General features: G+C 32.8%; 1 protein-coding gene across 1 annotated transcript in view; it reads left to right on the forward strand.

Annotated features, from left to right (window-relative positions):
- LOC108905470 overlaps window positions 1-16,074 on the forward strand; it is a 33,578-nt gene extending 17,504 nt beyond the window's left edge. Inside the window, exons 2-6 of the mRNA XM_018708340.1 lie at window positions 3,104-3,298; window positions 3,644-3,773; window positions 12,029-12,235; window positions 14,495-14,731; window positions 15,585-16,074. Coding sequence (XP_018563856.1) covers window positions 3,262-3,298; window positions 3,644-3,773; window positions 12,029-12,235; window positions 14,495-14,731; window positions 15,585-16,026 — 1,053 coding nt within the window. The 5' untranslated portion in view covers window positions 3,104-3,261 and the 3' untranslated portion in view covers window positions 16,027-16,074. The remainder of the gene's footprint in view (window positions 1-3,103; window positions 3,299-3,643; window positions 3,774-12,028; window positions 12,236-14,494; window positions 14,732-15,584) is intronic.
- Window positions 16,075-24,020: the final 7,946 nt, after the last annotated feature.

Genomic DNA, 24,020 nt, shown 5'->3' on the forward strand with positions numbered 1-24,020 from the left:
GTCTTCATTGAGTTCCTGCACAAGTTGAATTTTGTAGGGATGATATTTTTCCTGCCTCAGGATACGTAGCACTGTGGTCTGACTAATTTCATTGTTTAATGCAACCAATCGTGAAGTATTATGAGGATTATCTACCATACTTATCAAAATGTTGTATTTGTGATCTTCACTAACGCTTGGACGTCCAGGTTTTGGAATATCTACAACATTGCCAGTTTCTCTAAATTTAGATTCTATCTTACTGACTGTTGATTGGCTCATACGGCGATCTGAATGTTTTTCATTAAAAAAATCTCAAACTTCCTGCTGCGTTCTAGCAGTGACTATAACAAGAATTCTTGTTATAGTCACTGGTTCTAGTCTTATCCCCGCATCCAATAAGAATTAAAATTTCAATTCTTTGTGTGATAGTTAAATGTGCCATAATACTTTAAATTCAACAATAATTTTTATATCGCTTACAATACTTAGAAACAATGACACTTTGTAAAGATTTACACCTACGTGATCCATACAAAACTTCAGGCATTTCAAAAAACTAAATTTGATAACGTTTTTGCTTTATTTTAGTTGATTTGGGTTTTCTAACATTCAATCGTCATTTATTCGAAAACTTTCCTATGTAAGATGGCAACATTTTAATACTGCCGGATCGACAATGAAACGATCTTTCAAAATCAAGAAAAAAATATAGGGGGTTGCTATTAAAAAAAATGTCGATGACGTCATTATTCGAAAACAAATGACAGTTGAAAATCGCCTTTTATGCTAAAATATGTACTTTTTAAATTAAAAATCGACCTGTTCGAGGATTTTTCCCAAAAAAAATTGGTTTCGTTTTTATTGAATTTATTCCATACTTTAGGCGCGTATTGTATAACGGGCTTTGTAACTTCACAGGTTATAAAAATAATTTCTTGTGACATTTACAAAAATATATATAAAGGGAAACTACTCGTTTCCTTTAACTAGATTAAAAAATTGTGGGCCTTATTTTATTCCTTCTTCTGATACTATAAAAATTTGCAGACAGACGGAACAAGTATTCAAACAACGGCAAGGCATCATGAAAACAATTAAAAATTTTAAAGACATAATTATTAATAAAGTCTTTTTAACATTGATGTGTACAACGAATGTTATCATGTTAAATCATATAAAGACTTAAGATATACTAGATAACCACAAAGTTGAACTGATCAAGATACGTGTAAAAACATAACGGTAAGAGTTCACCATGAAACTTCTAAGGTTGTCAATGTATCTATTAGAAGTAAGTTTTCAAAACTAGATACATCTTGTAATAAACACGAAGTCTCATGCATTAGCAAAATGTGGAATTTCTAGCTACTGATTGGACAAGTAAAAATTTGCTTTAACCAATTTCATCAATACATTACCCTTAATTAATAAAAATCCTCAATCAATAAAACCTTAAGTATCCATAGGGTGTAAAGATATACATTTTTACTTATAAACAAATTTTGTCTTCTTTTTTTTATTATTTGCTAGATTCATCGCTTCATGCCAGTTTGTTCCTCTTTTCTATAAGTCTTCTGCCACTACTTGGTCCCGTGGTTTTTACTTTTTATGGGTATGCCTAGTTTCCTCGTTCCTTTTTTTTTTGTTTGCCAAATCATTTTCGGCTGTCTTTCTGTTCATAACCTAACTTCGGAAATGACAATGACTTAATTAACCGACCAATGAGTAAATGATCATAGCGCGTGCGTATAACACACAAAGTGCAACACCCCCTCTTTTTGGCTTCAATTCCCTTTCAAAATGATTTATATATGTATAGAAGTATGTGGTTGCGCTATGAAAATAACATCACGCCGTTGTACTACTATCTGGCACTTTCCGTACATATAACCCCCTACGCTATAGGTCCCATAGCAAGCACGCGTGATAGAAAAATCAGTCAAAAAGATGTATATATCTAAGGCACCATATGCTTCTTTGGGCAGATAAAATGCATATTAAAGTTTTACATTAAAAAATTAATATAAATAAAAAGGATTCTTCGCAAGCTCGTATATAAATATTAACACAAAAAAATGTTCCAAATAAAAGTTGTACCAAATCAGTTCCTTCACATTTTAAAATTTGTAATTATACAGGATGTCTCATTTCTTCTGGACGTTACCTAACATCATTTTTTATTATTGAATTTTTGAATTCCTCGTTAGTTTTTATGATCTATTTTGATATAAAAAATATTGGGTTTAAGTCGTCCCGTTATTTTATTTTTGCTTTTTTTAGCGTTTGCAGCGTATTCGAAAATATATCTTCGAAACTAAACGTAATAAGATGCAATTTTCTCCTTTCAATTAAGCATGATAAATGTAGGTATCTTCTTCAGTAGCTATTTAATACAATTAAGCAGAAAAATGGTAATTCAAGTTCAAAGTTTTCAATCGCGTATATTTTGACTTTTCTAAATGGAACTCTGTTAAATTTGATGCAGGCAAATGCAAAATTTAGTTACCCTTCAATTTTATAAAGTCATGCTGTCTATTTTGAGCAACGTTTAACATAAAATTATCTAAATACCTAAATTATTATAAAGTACTTAAAAAACAATATTTAGAAAAAAAAATTTCAACTATAATTTTTATGAGAATATGATTTTTTTAACTCTGCACAAAACGTAAAAGATGCGTACTAATAATAAAATAATAAAAACAAATGCTTATAAAATCATAGTTTGGGAAATGCTATAACATAGATACCTGTATTTAAACCGATATTTCTCGGAAACGGATTACTTTTTCGATATAAAACATTATCATTTGTTCATAGAAGACTCAATCAAATTTTATCAAATCATTTATAATTTTATCAAATTTTACTGTTTAAATTGGAATATGCTATATTCCATGTAAAAATGCAAAACATTTTTCAAAAAACTTCCATGTAAACAGTTTTGATGTAGTTAGTCTATTTCCGGTAGATAAAATATTAAACATTGTCAAACACAAATTACAAAACTATACGACTTGTATAACCAACTAAATTCCAAATCATTAAACAAGGGACGTTATTTATAAGAATAGAAAACATTTAATCGCATTTTTAACCTTCGATGTTTTCTTAATTGCAGTTTTAACGATATTGCATATTAAAAAATAGGGGCCATGGTTAATACAAACTGATTAGCTTCTGTTTATATCGAACAAATATCAGTTCTTTGTTCGCCTACGAAGAAGTGTTAGGAAGAACATAAGGAAACTGTAAACATACCACCAACAACAAGGATCAATGAATAATATGGAATCAGTTGTAGAGAAAACAAAATGTGAGTAGCTTAGTTCAAGTATAAATATTCTGATATTTAAATTTTCTATTTTTAAATGTAATGTATATTATACGATAGTAAGGCTTTTCGTTCTACTATGAATATAACTACAGGTGAGTAATATATGATAGCGATTTAACCCTCGATTTAACATTTCTTTTTTTACTGCCACTCATTTTGGCTGCCACTTGCTCAAGTCAAGTCTTTTTAAATACAATTAATTTCAATTTTAGTGTTTTGTTAGCTTCTTTGACTTTAAACTTTATTAAAAAATACAAAATATTTCTTCAACTCAAGTTTTAAGAGGCGTTTATTCATTGGTTGTCAATTTTTTCTTATTTCTAGATTCTTCTGCTCAAGAATTTGTGAACAGTGTATTAAGTGAAGGTGAGAAATATACTTGTGACGACTTATCGGAGGATTTTCGTAATCGTGATGATTTACCTCCATTTTATGATGAAGAATTATTTAGAAGGTTTGTAGGTATATACATCAATAAATAGCATGAGTACGCACACAAAGATTTATCTGCAGATTAACTATACAAAATATGTTCCGCTGGCTTGCTGTTACTTGCACCCTTAATAGGAAGATAATATAGTTTTCCCCCTTGATTATTTACCAAGTCAAACGTTTTGTGACATTTAACAGTAGTAAGTCTAATAATGAAAGACATATAAGAAAACAGAAAAATAGTTATTGAGAGTAATATACTTTGTGACAGCAGTTATATAAAATGGATTAAAAATTGATTTACTCAAAAATTCAACCACATATCGCTATTAAAAGTGTTAATGAATAATTACAGTCCGACAAAACTTTTTTTTGTTTTTTGGTCAAATCTATAATTTCTTAAAAATTTTCACGGACTGAAACCAAATTTGATGAGTAAAAAATATTTATCGTTTAGATTTTGGTAATGACAGGGACAATAAGTCTCTTCTATATTGAATGTGCAGTTATCTCAATACTACCTTTGGTAAATATGTAGAATATTGACTCTATCCCGATCTTAACCGAGATGACTGATGATTCCTATATATTTTTGGATACTGAACACGAATTTGATGTGCAACCTTGGCGGACGGCCCTTTTTAGGGTAAAAAAGGCAAACAAGGGCAAAAACATAGTTATGTTTAAAAAAGAAGTTTAAAGTGTTTTCCTATGTATTTTTGGGCGTTCAACATAAATCCGATATCAAAAAAGTACACTTCGCCTTTCCAATGGCAATGATGCAATTGTATTGAAAAAAAGTTTGCAGCTGAACATTTTGCAAAGGTCCTTTTATTGTCATGCACGTGTTTTTTTAGCTGTAAATTCGCCTGTATAGTTGTTGCGATGTCAATTGGAATCTGTGAATCTTAAAGCACAGGACCGTCTGCACTTCTCTTCAAATTTATTCGTATACTTTAGCAATGATTTGTCTCGTAATTTATACTCGAATAGCCATTGGGCGAGTCAGGTATTGGTAGGCAGTCCGCCTGATGTAGAATCGACGGCGGCGCACTGGTCGTCAAAGCAAACCTGTATTGGTCCATTAGGTCGTAAATCATTTTTTGCATGGTATTCTATAATTAGTTTGGTGTCAAACGCGGTTCACTTGGCTTTGTCAGTGCCGGCGCCGCCGTAGAGAGCAGTGCTTGGCGTGGTATATTTATTGTTAATTATTAGTTAATATTATGATCTGTTCATATCGTAACCAGTAAAGGGTAATAGTTATTAAAATAAATATTATATGTAATTACCTAGTAATTCAGCTTGGCTTTCTGGAGACCCTTTCAAACGGAAGGTAACGAAATAACCCGGAAAAAAGACAAATACTAAAGCCGGTTTTTGTCGAAAGCATCGTAACAAACTCAAGAGTTTAAAAACAAAGATTTACATGTACAAAATCAACGTATTATTTTAAATATATATGACCTCCTCGTTGGTCCTTGCTGAGCAATAACATATTTCATTATAAAATAGGTTAACTTAAAAGTAAAACCAAAAATTTAAGTACTTTTAGTACTTCAATCTAAAATTGGTAAAAGAAATATTTCAAATATACAAATAATAGGTAATAAATCTATTTTTTTTTTCTATTTAAATACTGTATCATTAATATAATATTAGAAACGTTAGGTATGACACTTATTTAATAAGAAATCAAGACATCTATCCCGTTTTCTGTTCTATACTACTATTTTTTCTAAGAGATGCGATTGCAGAAGTACTGGCTACTACTTTATCATTTACTGTCAATTTTTTGTTTTTACATTTTAGGTATCGGTAATAGATAACTAATGTTTTCTTCTTACTAACACGTTTACGGTATTGTAATAGAATACACGTGTGAAGTAAACGGAAATATTATTCTCTTTTGAGTTCAGGCCTAACCCAAATCGATAAAATCATGTTTTACTAAAAAATTTAAAAAATCTAAAAACCTTAACATTTGGTATTTGAAAATTACAAGATAATGTTTCAGGAAAATCTCACAATTTAAATTTATCAAATGTGATGCGGTCACTTGCCAAATATTTGTCAAATATAAGCAAATACTGTATCATGTGGATGCTGTTTATCGATGGACATTTTTTCACTTGCGAAATATTCGCCAAAGGTCACGAACAAAACATGTGCGGCAATTGTTTCAATAACCTCATTAATAGTGTACATTTCCATATACTGGAATTAGTNCTATAATTAGTTTGGTGTCAAACGCGGTTCACTTGGCTTTGTCAGTGCCGTAGAGAGCAGTGCTTGGCGTGGTATATTTATTGTTGGTATAATACTTATTATTAATTATTAGTTAATATTATGATTTGTTCATATCGTAACTAGTAAAGGGTAATAGTTATTAAAATAAATATTATATGTAATTATCTAGTAATTCAGCATGGCTTTCTGGAGACCCCTTCAAACAGAAGATAACGAAATAACCAGGAAAAAACCCAAATAGTAAAGCCGGTTTTTGTCGAAAGCATCGAAACAAACTCAAGAGTTTAAAAACAAAGATTTGCACGTACAAAGTCAACGTATTATTTTAAATATATATGACCTTCTCGTTGGTCCTTGCTGAGCAATAACATATTTCATTATAAAATAGGTTAACTTAAAAGTAAAACCAAAAATTTAAGTACTTTTAGTACTTCAGTCTAAAATTGGTAAAAGAAATACTTCAAATATGTTATTGGCTAAATGAACAAATAATAGGTAATAAATCTAATTTTTTCTATTTAAATGCTGTATCATTAATATAATATTAGAAACGTTAGGTATGACACTAAGACACAATAAGAAATCAAGAAATCTATCCCAAGAATTTACAAACAGCAACATTTTTCTGGACGCCTATGGATTCCGTCAAATTTATGAGTTAATTGTTTCTATGCGGTTCCAACTGATATCGTAACGACTATACCATGTATGCTACTTCTTTTCAAAACACCATGTATATTTAACAATGGATATGCGCTAGTAACTAGCGCGGACAGACATTTAAGGTTACGCTAACTTGTCCAGGGGCGGGGTATGAAAGAGAGAGAAAAGAAAAGAGTTTTTACCACGGAATTTTATAATATTCAAGTTGAGGGTTTTAACAGTTTTAATTATTTTCGTTTTCTGTTCTATACTACTATTTTTTCTAAGAGATGCGATTGCAGAAGTACTGGCTACTACTTTGTCATTTACTGTTAAATTTTTTGTTTTTTACATTTTAGGTACCTAATGGTAATAGATAACTAATGTTTTCTTCTTAATAACAGGTATTGTAATTGAATACACATGTGAAGTAAATGGAAATATTACTCTCTTTTGAGTTCAGGCCTAACCCAAATCGATAAAATCATGTTTTACTAAAAAATTTAAAAAATCTAAAAACCTTAACATTTGGTATTTGAAAATTACAAGATAATGTTTCAGGAAAATCTCACAATTTAAATTTATCAAATGTGATGCGGTCACTTGCCAAATATTTGTCAAATATAAGCAAATACTGTATCATGTGGATGCTGTTTATCGATGGACATTTTTTCACTTGCGAAATATTCGCCAAAGGTCACGAACAAAACATGTGCGGCAATTGTTTCAATAACCTCATTAATAGTGTACATTTCCATATACTGGAATTAGTAATGTCTCTACATTCGACAATTGGTATTGGTATATCTTTTATGTTTTATCCAAATAATCTGCAATTATTTGACACATTTATGTTACACGAATGTTTTACGATTTACGTCAAGGTATATGCTTTACAGCGCAGCGCCTCTGTCGGTTAGTATAAGCAAATATTTGTAATANAAATTTATCAAATGTGATGCGGTCACTTGCCAAATATTTGTCAAATATAAGCAAATACTGTATCATGTGGATGCTGTTTATCGATGGACATGTTTTCACTTGCGAAATATTCGCCAAAGGTCACGAACAAAACATGTGCGGCAATTGTTTCAATAACCTCATTAATAGTGTACATTTCCATATACTGGAATTAGTAATGTCTCTACATTCGACAATTGGTATTGGTATATCTTTTATGTTTTATCCAAATAATCTGCAATTATTTGACACATTTATGTTACACGAATGTTTTACGATTTACGTCAAGGTATATGCTTTACAGCGCAGCGCCTCTGTCGGTTAGTATATGCAAATAAAATATTTGTAATAATTTTATTTATTCTATAACCGGTTGCAGATGATACTTGTACTTGTACTCACCAAATACTTATCAAATGTAAATGTGCCAAATAATTACAGCTTGCATCATACACACAATGTACAGGGTGGCGGAGAACTGACATTTAGCCGTAATTATAGAAAAATTGAAAGAGCAAATAGGAAGCCGCGGGCGGGGATCTTTCTCTCTTTAATAAAAGTGGTTGAGAAAATAATGACCTTCGTATGACAAGCCATGTGTAAAAATAGCAAAAATTTCGTTGACGTCAGAGCCCTTAGTCAAATACTCACATTATCACGCCATAAAGATTCTCGCTTGTGATTTCCTAAATTCATGTCGCCCTGTACATATGTAAAATATGAGCTCATGAAAGATACCTCCTGAAAAGTTCCGAAACGTTCTACATACGATGTGTATGCTTACCCATTGTCCGCAATCGTACATTTGGGCAGATTCGTTTCTTTGATGTGTTCTTATTTACCGTTTCACATACCTACCAAATAAAAATCACTTATTGAATAGTCCAAACAGCCCTTTGTATAGCTTTGGCCAACATTAGGAAGTTTTTACATGTTTTCAAATGTATCAATAGGTACCATCCACACGATGCGATATTTGTTTATATTTACAAATATGTGTACTCTGACAAATCTGCTCATATGTTAGAATTCTCAACGTAGGCGTCGTCTGCATTAATACATTTGTTTACTTATATTTCACAAATATCTGGCTAATTACTGCATCATCTGGAGCTGACTCAACATAAAGATTATTACTAAATACCACAAGCGGAATATTGTTACTGATTACAAGAAATTTCTATCTTGCCCTACCTTTCATACTTTCATAATACCTAATATTGTTAAATATTATTTTAAAATGTAAAACAGTTCAAGTTAATACCTGTTCTTTAAATTTCATAGTAATTATAATAGTATATTATGCAACAAGTTTTATAAACGACACTTTAGTCACGAGTTTATTTAGGCACGAGCGGAGCGAGTGTTTAATAAACGAGTGACTAGAGGAGTTTATAAAACGAGTTGTATACTATACATTTTCTACGACCAAGACAACAATGAATATTGAAACGTTTACGTGTCTTTTATTAAATCTGCAACATTAATCGTAACATAAACATGTATGTAATATAATCTTACTAAATTAACTTATTTAGGTAAATATACATTAACAGTTAAATTAGAAAAATTACTACAGTTATCTGCGACGGTAGTGGAGCGCCACCCTCCATGGCGCTTGAGGGAAGTGATGTCAGCTCCAGAGTCTACTAATATAGTGGCCGATGATCGTCTTAGACAATGGCCTGTATATCTGGTAGGGTCTGGCAATTTCAAAAACTGGGCAATCTCTCGGGCAATGTTACCAAATTTCTTTATTCCAATAGGCTGTGTCGTACACTTGCCTCGTTGATAGTTTAAAAAAAAACGGGTAACGTTAGTAGGCAGATTTGAGGGGCGGAGTTGCATGTACATTTTACAAGTCTTATAGAAGTTTCCTCCGATGACAAATTGCCTTTCCGTTTTAGTTTTAGTATCCGGAATGTGGACTAAAAAAGCTATACCTAGGTCATCAATTTTCCTTTGTTTTGATTTTCATTAGTTCTTCTCGCCAGCAAGCCCCCATTACTCCAAAAATCATTGCAACCTAAAGCAGAAAATAATACATACCGATATTTAACGCATATGAACAGTTTACCTTTGTGAATAAAAATTTTTCATCTGGTGCTGTAGTTATAAATTTTTGTATTTGCTGGGATGTTAGAATCTTGGACTTTTTTGGTTTGTATCCATCTGATGTGCGTTTCAAAAATGAACACAATTTTGGGTATTTACTGATGTCAACATTGTTTTTGAGGTTAAGTGTTGAACGGAGCATGGAATATATTGCTCACAAAGAAGATGGCTTCATACTTGCTGAAAGTTGTTGAAAGTAGGCGAGCAAAACGTTTTCGGAGTACATTTTTATTTGCTTTTCACTGCACCATTTGGAGAACAGATTGTAAGCCCGTTCGTACTGAATTCGCGATTTCTCGGGCAGCAAATTATTGGTGGCTCTAATCGCTTGTTCTTTAATTTCTGGGGGTGAGGCGGTAAATTCTTCATTTTCTTGTTCAATTGCTTCCATTATCTTGCAAATTACGAATCACTTACAAATGTAATAATTGCTTGTCAAAAGTCAAAGTTGACGTTTCGTGCAGCCATCACAAGACGTGACTAAGAAAACTTCGGCCCTTGATTAATAAGGCGGGAACATCCAATATGGTTCAAACAATGTTTAATGATTTGTCGTATTTGAACTGATATTTAGCGTACCGATTGGCCGTGTAAAATGTGCTATTTTAGAGATGGGAGTAGAAAAAAACTATTATGAAATTGGCCTTTGAAATCTGGATCATATTACTACTCATCATCTACTAAATGATGTGTCAATTTGATGATTTGTCTATCTCCCACATCTGCAATTTAGACTGTCACAGGAATTCTCACCATTATAGTTTATCCCACAGTTGTAACCATGCAGCTACTAAATCCGACGGTACAACTCAATGCTACAGCAGTACTAATTCATCTATTAAAAAACACCTCTTCTATTAATAAATTAACATTAACATAATTTTTTAATATTTCATAGGCCAATCAATAGAGGTTTTATTTGTGACAAAAATTCTAGTAGCAAACGGACTGTGCTATCATATAGAAGACAGTCTGTGGATATATGCTTAATGTTTCCGAATCCAACTTACGATTAATTAATTTTTTATAAACATTTTTATGCAAAAAAAACCGCATTTTTTTTAGTTTTTTGCTTATAAAACCTAAACTAACGAAGCAGTCTGGATGCTATAAAGAGACAATTTGTAGAGAATAAAAATACGAATAAAACGAGAGGTCGATAGATCCGATCGGATAATTAGAAACGAAGAAAACCCGGAAAAATCGGAAAATTTAGCTTTTTCTTTTAATTCATTACTCCGCCATTTTTTAAGTTGTAGAGCTGACCCTGTGCACAAAAGTAGTATGTACTTTAAGTGTGCACAAAGCAGATGCTGTCGAACCATTAATTTTGGCACAATAACAAATTTGATTTTTTTGGTGCACTATTTTGCAAAGCTTCTGAATGCGTTGGAGGTGGTCTGATTTTAATTTTTCGGCCGGAAGTAGAAGTATAATACTATATACTGTACAAAAAGTATATTCTAATTTTCCGATAAAATGATGCGAAATAAGTGAACATTTCCTCCAAACATGCTCAAAAACGGACGAGCGTGCGTACGCGGACGAGTAGTGGGGGAAGGTCGGGAGATGAGGGGCAGTGGATATAAAGATACAAATTTGAATATTGTTAATTATAGTATAGTTCAATATTATTGTAATAAATAATACCAATACGCGGAATCACAATGATGTGGAACCTGTGAACACTCCTTGTTCCTGCATTATTTGACATTTACGCGAAATCTTGACATCAAACGTGAATTTGAAAGTTTTCTTACAAAAGGTACTTTTCTGTTCCAAAGAATACATATTAAAGGAAATTTTATTACATTTTGTATACAGGTTCGGAAAGTCCCCATGGTACATCGGCCGTTACGTGAGAGCGATAAAGTAAGTCATAGAAATCCGTCCGATAGACAAGGATGGTTACATTGAAGACATTTCATAATCTGAATAGTCACTCCCACTTCTAACCCAAAACGGGCGGTGACTATTCAGATTATGAAACGTCTTCACTATAGCCATCCTTGTCTATCGCACGGATTTCTTTACTTTACTCTCGTTCTTATGTAAAGGCAGATGGACCATGTGGATTTTCCAGCCCTGTATATCACCACTTACAATAATATTAAACTATGCGCCAAAAATGCGTTTTTTACGTAAAAATGTTTATAAAAAATTTATTAATGGTAAATTGGAGTAGGAAACATAAGCATATATCTACAGACTGTCTTTTATATGATAGCACAATCCGTTTGCTACTAGTATTTTTTGTCACAAAATCACTGATTTAATGCTCTATTGATTGGCCTATTCAATATTTTCCAGGGGTCAAAAATTCTTCCACAAACATATATTTGGATTATTCTTATCCAAATGTCTTGGACTAGTAGCTGTGTTGGCAGTGCCATCAATCCTAAAAGTATTAATGTTTACCAGAATGTCAGGTACTGAGTTGACAGCTTACAAGAGGTACGTGTCAACCATTTTACACATGATGGTCTGGTATGATTCCGACTTCAAACCTGGATCCAAGTAAGTAAACAGTTAATAAAGTGAACGTATTATTTCAGTATGTAAAATAATAAGTTCTCTGCACGGTAAAAAGTAATGTTAAAACTACATATCAAATGCCAAACAGATTTGAAGCGTTTGAAGTTCTGCTAAAGCTTTAAGAAGCTGTGACTCGTATCCCTGGTTATTTACAGTACGAACAACTAACCAAACATGATACGTATTTTAGGTGCTCTATGTTAGCGAGCATATTATAATGAGAATATCGATATCAGAACATCTAATGGTAACTGCATACATGATATACAATTTTAATATTGGCTTCTTCATCGTGACGATAGATACTTGAATGACCAAATTTATATTTTTAGCTCTGACTTACTCATTTTGTGCATCTTATTTTCCCAACTGGGATTAGTAAGAGTATTTGAAAGAGACAGCACACTACAAACCAAATTTATATTTTTTGTTTGGGGGAAGGTCGGTAGCCCCGAACACTTAAATGAATTGCAAATAAAAATACGATAAACAAATTTTCTGTCTTTATTTTTAATCGTAGAATCAAACTAGGAACTTTTTAAACCATAAAAAAATTTTAAGGAAATATATTAAACATACTTTGGCCTTATTTTTTGACAACACAGAAGATGGCGGGTAGCCCCGGACACAGTAATCAATGGTAGCCCAATCGTTTTTTGGCCTTAAAAACATCACAATAATAATGACCCGACTTTTTGATCATTTTTAGGCATTTGTCTATGTTTACTCAAATGACTCAATTTTTTAAACATTCATAACGCATTTCTTTGGGTGGTAAATATCAATTTCTATGGTACTTATCAATCCGCCGTAATGGGTCCGCTGTTTTGCCGTTTTGGATTTAAGAATTTCCAAATTAAAACCTTATATTTGTTATTGGCGGCTTTGAAAAACTACCGAGTAACAAGTTTCAGCCATAATCTTTAAATTTTAAATACTTTTCCAATTTTTACATCCGCCATCTTTTATTCAGGAATTTTCGGACTCGGACTTCAGGGGAAAAGACTTAGCTATTCTTTTTAATCCAATATATGTTTTCTTGAAAATTTATTCCACACATGGATGTGTTACAGCTTTAATTTAAAAAATATATGTATCAAGCATATTAATATCCACGCCACTGGTCTGATTTGAGACTTATTTTTTCCGTTTAATAACATTAATTTGTTCAGTAGATGTTTAGATATAGATTCTTTTTTGAAACATCAACTACCTGAATCTCAAAAAGCGATAGAGTTTTAAAATGTATTTTTTTACTTTCTCTATGGGTTCTTAAGTTTCGTATATATATAAAATTCGAGATATAGTCGTATTCCAAGCCCTGTGTTTCGATATTGACCCATTTTTTTGACCCAGCCAATGGTCGAGGGTCTCTATCCCACATCCCTGTGAAGCAGAGTACACGGAACGATAATAGAAATTTTCACCAATGATTCGAATCCAACTGCTGAAATAGATCCTCAAATCGCCCTAAACATCCTAAGCCGCAGCAAATAATGTCAGCAATGCTGTTGGCAGAGCTGATGGCCATCGGACGACCAAAATTTCACCCCAGTTTCAAAACTCCCGGAATGCCACGAAATTCAAACTGGGACGGGAGATCAAGTTGCCTTACATAAATCTAAAATAACAGCATTATTCCACGATAAAGGCAAGTTAATTGTCATGAATCGACCAAATCCCTGAAAGACCAGATGTAAGAATGCATACCGAAGAGCAGTTCTCGAGGATTGACGGAGCCACCATGAAGCGGGATCGAACGTCGACTCTGATATATTGCAGTCCTCTTACCAGAGCAGAAGTTTCCGGTCGGTGTGTGTATACGAGCCGAATTCAAGCGTATTAGCTGCCTTTCCATACCTTCGCCTTTCTTGTTTATTTGAAGGAAACAAGTCACAAGGGTATACTGAGGATTCCACACAACATGACAGGTCAAACAAACCTAAAAATCAAATACGTTTTCTGAACTCGTTCAACGAATTCCAACTTTTACCTTGTAATTTCATTTGATATACCAATATTTTGTGGATACGAATGCAAATATTCAGAACATCTCTAACTTAAAGCGTTTGCGGAAGACATGTACACAAGTCTTGTAAATCTAACTGGAACTGTGTCATCAGTTATTTTCTTATTTCTTTAGTTTTTAAGATATTTTAGAATTCCTTTTAACTCACTTTTGTACACAAATAAATATTTCATCATGGAAAATCTATGAATTTATTAATAAATATGTTTTAGATTGTGGAAGTCCATTGCGGATGTCAGAAAGCGACACAATTCGGCAAGTAATCGAAGCTGTTCGGCGGGGATGAACAGAATAACTCAGAAGGATATGGCCATCACCCAGTTCGGTTTTATGGGGATCTCTGTATGTAGAAGCAAAATGGTGGGAATCCATAAGGCTTCCGATGAAGAATGGGAAGGATTTATCCACATATGGAGAGTCATTGGATATCTAATGGGAATTGAAGATAGGTATTTAGTATTCATATTCATTGAATTAAACATTACATATCTAACAAAGTTTTCAGCTTCACACTGAGTATATTTTTTGAGTATACTGTTATATCAACTTGAATAAATCAACTTTAATAATAAAGGATGGAAATACTCAGTCAGTATGTAATGAGTCTACAACAGTGCAAATAAGTCGAACACGTAAATGTTAAAATTTGGACAGAATTTCAAACCAAACTCACGATTTGAATTTAACAAGGTTTTTATTATACATTTGCTTAAAATCCACTAGTCAAACGATTTCCAATTCATTGTCATACTTTGACAGGAAATTTATTTTCTCTGTTTCTTTGACTAACGACTTGGAATTTTAGTTTTGTAAAAATTATTATTAATAACTGATTTCCTTACAAGGATTTACAAGTCAATACTCGGATATCATGTGGATCGGGTAGTTGAATTATTTCTATCTTGTCGATAAAATCTTTAGCGCTTTTGAGTTGGTGTTCTATCTTCCACTCTTCCCTACTAGACGTTTAATATAGTTTGACAGGTACCGAGCGAGTAGATGAGAATAGCAGTCAGTATTGAGAGATGTGGTATATTTGGTTAGTAGATTTTTCGAAAACGTCCTTAAGTTACTTAAAATTAGATTCTTGTTTAGTTTTTTTTTCTGTAAATTATGTTTTGTGGTTTCTCGGGAATTCTAGAAGCTCAAATACTGTGATCCTTCTGTATATACTTCTTCATTTTCCTTAAAGGGATTATGTTTTATCTTCTTTTACACCAGGTCTTTGATTATATATTTTTTTGTGTCCTAGTGATAAATAACTTTTCATAAACTCAGCTCCGGTATAATTTTCTGTTTTAGATTTAATCTCTGCAGTGGAACAGTTGAAGAAACTAGAGAAAGATGCAATATTCTAATGGAGCAAGTCTTTCGGCCAAATATAGAGCAAAAGGACGAAAATTTCATAAAAATGGCACGTAACATGATCCACGCACTGAAGTGTATAAACATATTTATAAAATTCGAAACGATAATGTATTACTTGCATATATTATCTCAAGATGAAAATAACAACATGAAATTGCAGTCGACATGTTATAAGTTGAATTCCTCGCAAAAATCTAATTTAAATTTCCTTATAACAATCATGTACATGCTCAGTTGGAATTGGTTTAGGATATTCCAAAATTATTGCCATATGCTAGTGTTATGGTTAATGAAGGTCTTTCCATTGTTACCAGCTTACCAGTTTGGTTTATCTAATGCGCGAGTACGTATTTTATCCAATAATAAAACTAATTAAAACGTGCCATAACGTTGAGTTTTAATATCCATTAAATGTTATAGCAGTTGTGATTTGTTTTATTTCATTTCCACAATAGCAGTGGTAGCTTATGTTGAGTTTCAAATAAGAAATATTTTATTTAGTACGTATTTTGGCCAATAATAAAACTAATTAAAATGTGTCATAATGTTAAGTTTTAATATCCATTAAATGCTATAGTAGTTTTATTCATTTCCATAATAGCAGAACGGTAGCGTGATTTATCAATTAGAAGAGCAGTTTTAATAAAAAGTTATTTCTGCCTACAGCAAATTCACAGAAACTTCTTTCAACTTGTTCATTGTTCTTTCATTAAACATGTCAGCTTTACAATAATGTAATTATTTTTGTTTAAAATATACAATATTTCATTTTATTTATTATTGGCAGTAATTAACTCAAATATTTATTCCAACATTTACGTATATTTCACTTACTTCTACTCCTCTGTACTAAGGAATCATACTTAAATTGTGGTAGCTGTTATTTTCATTACATATACAAGAGATACGGAAAAAGTGTAACAATAATAAAATTATAAAAAAACGTTCTATATTGTTTAATCTCTAGGTACGTTAAAACCTTTCGATAAACCAGTTTCTTAAGTCGATTCCAGATGATGTGATCACTATTAACAATTTGTCATACGTAAACAAATGCTATATCGTAAGGAGATAGTTGTCCTGTGCTCATATTGTAAGTGCGCAGATCCATTCCATGTTTCACTCATGTTTCCAATCCCACACCAACATCGGCAATAAAGCCCGAAAAAAAATAAAAAACCTTCCGACAACGCAACCACTATTCAAGGACATGAGGCCTGTCGTGACACTCATCCAGACAGCACCAGTTAAAGATCGAAGTTTTCAACTAACTTTCAACTAAGTCAATACAGAAGTTTATAGAGCCGCATCACCAGAACCAGAACATTCAAATTCAAATTGCAACAAGGGACCAAGGTGCCGTACTAAACGCAATCAATCAATCAGATTTCAGACAGGCGGTTGCCTAAATGCAAAAGGGATGACGTGTATCGAAGATCTACCTCAGGACTTAGCGGAACCATCGCGAACTGGGTGCGAACGTCGACTATGATTTTTCCCAGACAAGTAACCAGGATTAGAAATGGCCAATACTCGTTATATGACTTTCCAAATCGCATACCATTGCATTGTACGTTCAATACTGTAATAAATACATAATACTCTGTATTTCAAATACTCCGAATAAACTTTTATTTAGATCATCATAATATAGCGTCCATATCATTCAATATTAATTACGAATCTGTGGCCAAAGTTCATGGTATATATAAACTTTGCTGTGTCCGATCCAAAGTAGGTACTCACTGATCAAAGGCGGTGAAGCCGCCAGAGGAAAAAAGCGACCCAAGAACAAAAAATTAAAAGTGCTAAAAAACAAACAGTTTTAGGTGAAAGCTTCAGTACAAATGCCGACCTCTATAAATTACATGCAACAAAAAGAGCGTCTCCTACTCTATAGAACTCATGTCAAGATTCCACGCTTTAGAACGAACTCAGAGATTAAAAAGTGTCGACCAGCGAAAGGCTCTCAACAACGTACATACCCGAACTACAGCTTGATCAAATTTATCTTGTCCGTAAGTTTGAGATACGCTTTAAATATATAACATAAAACCTCAATAAATCACTATATTTATCAGACCTAAGTAAATTTTTTGCACAAAGGGTACTTGCCCTACCATTAAGATCTTTACCACACTGCGGACTATCTTCTTGATCTGCGCATCTCGTGGACAAGATGAGTTTAATCAAGCTGTACGGTGCGGTGTGTTGTTAAAAGAATCCGTAGTAACACAATTCATCTATTACTGGCAGCCAAATTTCTATGGTTGCATTCCAATAATGTTTTTATTAAATTTGTAGAGTAAATATATAGCCCAGTCGTATTGTCATTTAACCGGGAAAAAATTAGGGTCCACAATTTTATTGTTCTAACCTTTAGGGGGGGTCAATAGTAGTGTAAATTCAGAATCGCGACTGAATTCCACCCCTGCGTCAGCCGCCATCTTGAATTTAAGGAAAAATCGTTTTTGTTCAATATCTCGGCCATTTTCAACTTTACAACAAAAGTGGTAAGTACTTAAGTTGTTGCAAATGCGATTTTCTACAACTTCTTTTTTTACAAATTTTATCGTGCGATCGATATTTTTCCAGTTAAGGGGGAAAATAGTGACAAAGTATAATTATTGAATTATCTCGTTTGTTATTGACTATACGACATAAATGTACATAAACAAAGTTGGAAAGAATTATATTTTCTACAATTTTGATCCCTTTGATTTTTTCGCTATAACCAATATTTAAGGTACTACGCTTGCGGTAAAGACACGAGCGTAGGATCTTGCGGGAGTTGGTTTCAAAGGAATTGTTTTTGCTCAATATCTCGGGCATTTTCAACTTTACAACAAAAATGGTAAGTACTTAAGTTGTTGCAAATGCGATTTTCTACAACTTCTTTCTTTACAAATTTTATCGTGCGATCGATATTTTTCAAGTTAAGGGGGAAAATAGTGACAAAGTATATTTATTGAATTATATCGTTTGTTATTGACTTTACGACATAAATATACATAAACAAAGTTGGAAAGAATTATATTTTCTACAATTTCTGATCTCTTTGATTTTTTCGCTACTACCAAAATTTAAGGTCCTACGCCTATGGCAAGCCTAACTAAACTCAAGAGATCAACATTCCATAGGCCTGACGTCACCGACAGCTGGCCATGAACAAGAATGGTCCAAACTTTATAAGAAAAAATAAATTTTAAAAAAACATGGCTTACACCTTTAACGCTTGCAAGAAACTTTTATAAAGAGGAAGACGGCAGAAGTCGCAACTATCTTGCAAGCAATGACACGTGGATTAGGCCTATTGGGAATACCACGTAAAAAAACGCACCTGAAACTCTACCCCGGCGGTGGTGTGGAAGAGTTTGCAAAAACGATTTTCATATTGCTCTCCGTCTTTACTGTAAAGTTGAAAATGGCCGAGATATTGCGCAAAAACAATTCCTTTGAAACCAACTCCAGCAAGGTCCTACGCTCGCGTCTTTACCGCAAGCGTAGGACCTTAAATATTGATAGTAGCGAAAAAATCAAAGAGATCAAAATTGTAGAAAATATAATTCTTTCCAACTTTGTTTATGTACATTTATGTCGTATAATCAATAACAAACGAGATAATCCAATAATTATACTTTCACTATTTTCTCTCTTAACTTGAAAAATATCGATCGCAATAAAATTTGATTTATTGATTAAAGAGCTTCTGTAAGCTTTACTTATTTTTTATCTGTAACTCTCAATACCGAAATAATCCCGGCATCCCGGGATTGATTAGAAATAAAGGCGGGGCTCAAATTTCCCACGAACCAGGTAGTGGGTAAAGATACCATAGGAAGTTAACCCAGTAAAATTGCACAGTTAAAATTGCCGGTCCTTCAACTTATACCGGACACACATTCCGAAGGAGTTTTGCCACTATTCTGGCAAATAGGGCTTAAAATCCCGCAATGAATTGAAAATCCCGGTATTTGCGGCACTTGACGTTGAAATCCCGCAGGATCTCGGTATAAACCAGATCCCGGGATAATATGATATAGTACCCACATTTTTTATATATTAAATAAAACAAGTATAAAATTAATAAACTACTCTCATTTATTTTAAATATACAAAAAAAAGTTCTTTTTTGAACACCAAACATAAATAATTATGCAGATTAGGCTGTATTATGCACTCCAACACAGCTTAAAATATACCTACTTACAACATAAACAAAATGATACGTACCTATTTAACATAAAATAACGCAATTAATATCAATTGAAAAAATAATTTATTTTTATTTATTGGTTTTGCTGAAAATATTTCCGAAGAAAACAATATACTTACGCTGTGGTCTGATAAGGAGCTCCGTATGTCATTTACTAGATAACCGGCAGCAAACGAACCGGATGGTGAGAAGCAGCTGTGCACAATCCCGGAATCCCGCAGTCCACAATGGGATCTATTTAAAAATTGGCACATGATCTCGGTATTTCGGGATCCCTGTATACCGGGATTGCAAGCCCTACTGGCAAACCAAGGAAAAGAAATTTTAAGCCTTAAATGACACAGTGGGTGGCGTTCGTCCTCTGTAGCTGAGGGCTGTACACTCTGTGGAAAATAAATCAATTCTTAAAGAAGGTTTTACATGGAAATTATCGAGGAAAGTCTGCACTAATAAAAAGTGATATCGCAGCCGCAGTTATTCAAACTGTGTGTTTTAAACGCGAATTCCATTCCTCCAATAAATTTTAATAATTGTTCATAATGTAATTTTAATTTTGTCTTTAATAAAAACTGATTTTTAAAATTCTACATTTATTAGATTACCGATCGCTAATTTGTAAACGTCACAAAATCTCTCAACAAATTCAGTAAAGGTGTCAAATTTTCCGAGCGTGCAAAAAGTATTTAATATAATATTGTATAAAAACTGGAAAATAATTGTCATGTTAAATCCGATAAATTATATCTTCCTCTACAAAATGTCCAATTAGCATAAAAAATAAACCTGCGTTTCCGGGAAAACTAAATTTTGCTGACAGTCCGCATCTGTCAATTTTTGCCTAAAAATCAAAATATTTCGGAAACGGTCAATTCTAACTATGGAGTGTACTACGTTTTCAACTTAAAAATAAATGCTTTTTCAAAAAAATGCAATATGTAGGGGGTTCCATTTAAAATAAGAAAGTAGGTTAAAAATATGTATTTTAGCTTGGTAGGCCCCACGGCCAAACCACTACAATTTCAAATAAATCCTTAGAATGGTTTCCCAGATATCAATCGATGGAGTTCGTGGTAAGACACTCTGTACAGTTAGCAATAATTCATTGACGATTTTTCGTTACCAGTACCAAGCCTGCAATGTTGGTTGCCTAAGTTCAGCGGTCAAGTTGCTTGTAAACATTTATAAAAACTATATCTGTCACTCTTATGTTAATTAATATAATATATATTAATTTTATTGAATATTTCTATGTATACAGGTTCGGAAAGTACCGATGGTCCATCTGCCGTTACGTGAGAGCGATAAAGTAAGACATAGAAATCCATGCGATAGAGAAGGATGGCTATAATGAATGCGTCTCATAGTCACAGCCCGTTTCGCCCTTCCACAAATTCTTATTTGTGGAAGGGCGAAATGGGCGGTGACTATTAGACGCCTTCATTATAGTTATTTTTCTCTATCGCACGGATTTCTATGACTTACTTTATCGCTCTCACGTAACGGCAGATGGACCATCGGTACTTTCCGACCCTGTATATATTTTTTTATTACTATATTTTAAATATGTACCTACACCCCGGACAAGCTTGCTTAAGGGGATTATGTTTATTTACTGCTTATTTCCTTTATATAATGTATTGTAGTATTTATACAGGGTGATTAATTAACAATGGGAAAATCGAAAGCTGAAGATACTACACGTAAAATGGTGACCATTGGCGTAAACATGCCTTATCCGAAAGTTGGTAATTTCGGAAATACAGGGTGTTGAAAGTTAAAGTTTTAAATCGTTTTTTTGCGATTATTCTGAAACTATGTAGGTTAAGAAGAGATAAAATTTGTGAAACTATATTTTTTTAAGTGACGAATAAGATGCGTGTTGCAATTTCAGCGTTGGTCATAGAGGGCGCCACTTACGACCAATTATACCGAAAATTTAGTTAATAATTTTTTACCCTGTATGTCTAATATGAAACTTGATCCAAAACCTGAAAGAGCAATAATTTTTCCATTAACTGTGTACTCTTGTTTCATTTCCGTATCTCGATGCGCTTTCGAGAAAAATAGATTTAACGAACACTATGTTTTGATAATACGAGAAGGTAATAGCGAAACAAACTAAGTGTTTCTTCATGATTATTACAACAATTAACAATAAAACAAATGAAATACCTATGTAATAATGATTTAAATTGTTTGAAGAATCCACCGTCGATACTGATACACTTTACACGTTTTCTGAGAGATCTTCGAGTTTGAAACAACATATTGGGATTGCGTTGGCAGCGATTTGTATTCTTTGCCACAAGTCTTCATACGAACCAATAGATTCTTGGTAAACAATATCTTTCATTCGAGGCCAAATAGAAAAGGAGGATGAAGTCTGGTCTTCCGGGTGACCAAGCAAAAATGCTTCCACGGCTTGAAGAAGTTCTACTTTATTCAAGAAGAGTCATGTGGTTCATGCATGACGGAACTCCACCGTATTTTTCTCGGCCAGTGCGTGCATATTTAAATGTAGTTTTTCCAAATCGCTGTATTGGCCATGTAAGCATTTTTGCTTGTCCACCCAGAAGTCCGGACTTCAATCCTGTTGATTTTTCTTTTTGGTCTTGAATGAAAAATATAGTTTACAAAGAATCTATTGGTTTGTGTGAAGAGTTGTGCCAAAGAATACGAATCGCTGCCAGCGAAATTAGACGCAATCCCAATATGTTGTTTCTAACCTGAAGATATCTCAGAAAACGCTGTGTAAAGTGTATCAGTGTCAACGGTGGATTCTTCGAACAATTATTACTTTAAGTCATTATTACGTATTTCATTTGTTTTATATTAATTGTTGTAATAACATGAAGAAACACTTAGTTGGTTTGCTTTTAATTTCTCGTATCATCAAAACATAGTGTTCGTTATATCGATTTTTCTCGAAAACGGATTGAGATACCGAAATGAAACAAGAGTACATAATTAATGGAAAAATTATTGCTCTTTCAGGTTTTGTATCAAGTTTCATATTAGACATACAGGGTAAAAAATTATTAACTAAATTTTCGGTAAAATTGGTCGTAAGTGGCGCCCTCTATGACCAACGCTGAAATTGCAACACGCATCTTATTCGTCACTTAAAAAAATATAGTTTCACAAATTTTATCTCTTCTTAACCTACATAGTTTCAGAATAATCGCAAAAAAACGATTTAAAACTTTAACTTTCAACACCCTGTATTTCCTAAACTATCAACTTTCGGATAAGGCATATTTGCGCCAATGGTCACCATTTTACGTGTAGTATCTTCAGCTTTTGATTTTCCCATTGTTAATTAATCACCCTGTATAGGTAAATAATAGATATTTATTATACAAGGGAAAAAAGTACTAGATTTTAGCTCGAGTTTGTGTTGCCTCCCGACGTGAAGCTGAGGGAGACAAAAAACCGAGAGGTAAAATCTACTTTTTTCCCATGTATAATACACTATTTTTTTCTGTGACGGGAAAAACAATGATTTAATATTGAAAAACATTATTACAATATATTAGTCACTAAAGTTTTAAATTGGTAGGCTGTTATACTTATAGCGACAATTACATCTGCATTGCTAAGGAAACCTTTAAAGTAATCAAATATCTGTCAATTTAATTCTGTGATTTGATTTAAAAATTGCAAACTTAGTGGTTGTTTAGTAGTTATTTTGAATAATATAAAGTTAAAAAAATGTCTGATTCCGAGTTTTCTCTTACTCCACTGGAGTTAGTAGAAGCAGCGAAAGTAGCGTCACAAAAATTATTTTAAATATCTACCTTTACTTATGTATATTGTATATATCCGGGAAAAAAGTATTTACTTTTTTTTCGGGGAAAAAAGCAATTTCATAAAAAGTGACATTTTGTTACCTGTCAACAGAGATAAAATGTCAAACTTTTTTCCCGTTACAGAAAAAACTATATTATTATACTCGTATGGCATTTTTTTGTTCATATCTCCTATTAGACAGATAATGTTGATAAGAAATATAATTCATACTCTATTTGGTTACATAGTTTGCAATAAAATATTATTAATAGTCAGTAGACTATATCATTGTGTACAAAAGTCAATTTTGATAAAAAGTGGACTTACCCAATTTTTTTGATACTTTGCATTTTTCCAGAATAAAA

Source organism: Anoplophora glabripennis, unplaced genomic scaffold, assembly GCF_000390285.2.
Source record: "Anoplophora glabripennis isolate ALB-LARVAE unplaced genomic scaffold, Agla_2.0 scaffold267, whole genome shotgun sequence".
In the NCBI taxonomy this organism is placed as follows: domain Eukaryota; kingdom Metazoa; phylum Arthropoda; class Insecta; order Coleoptera; family Cerambycidae; genus Anoplophora; species Anoplophora glabripennis.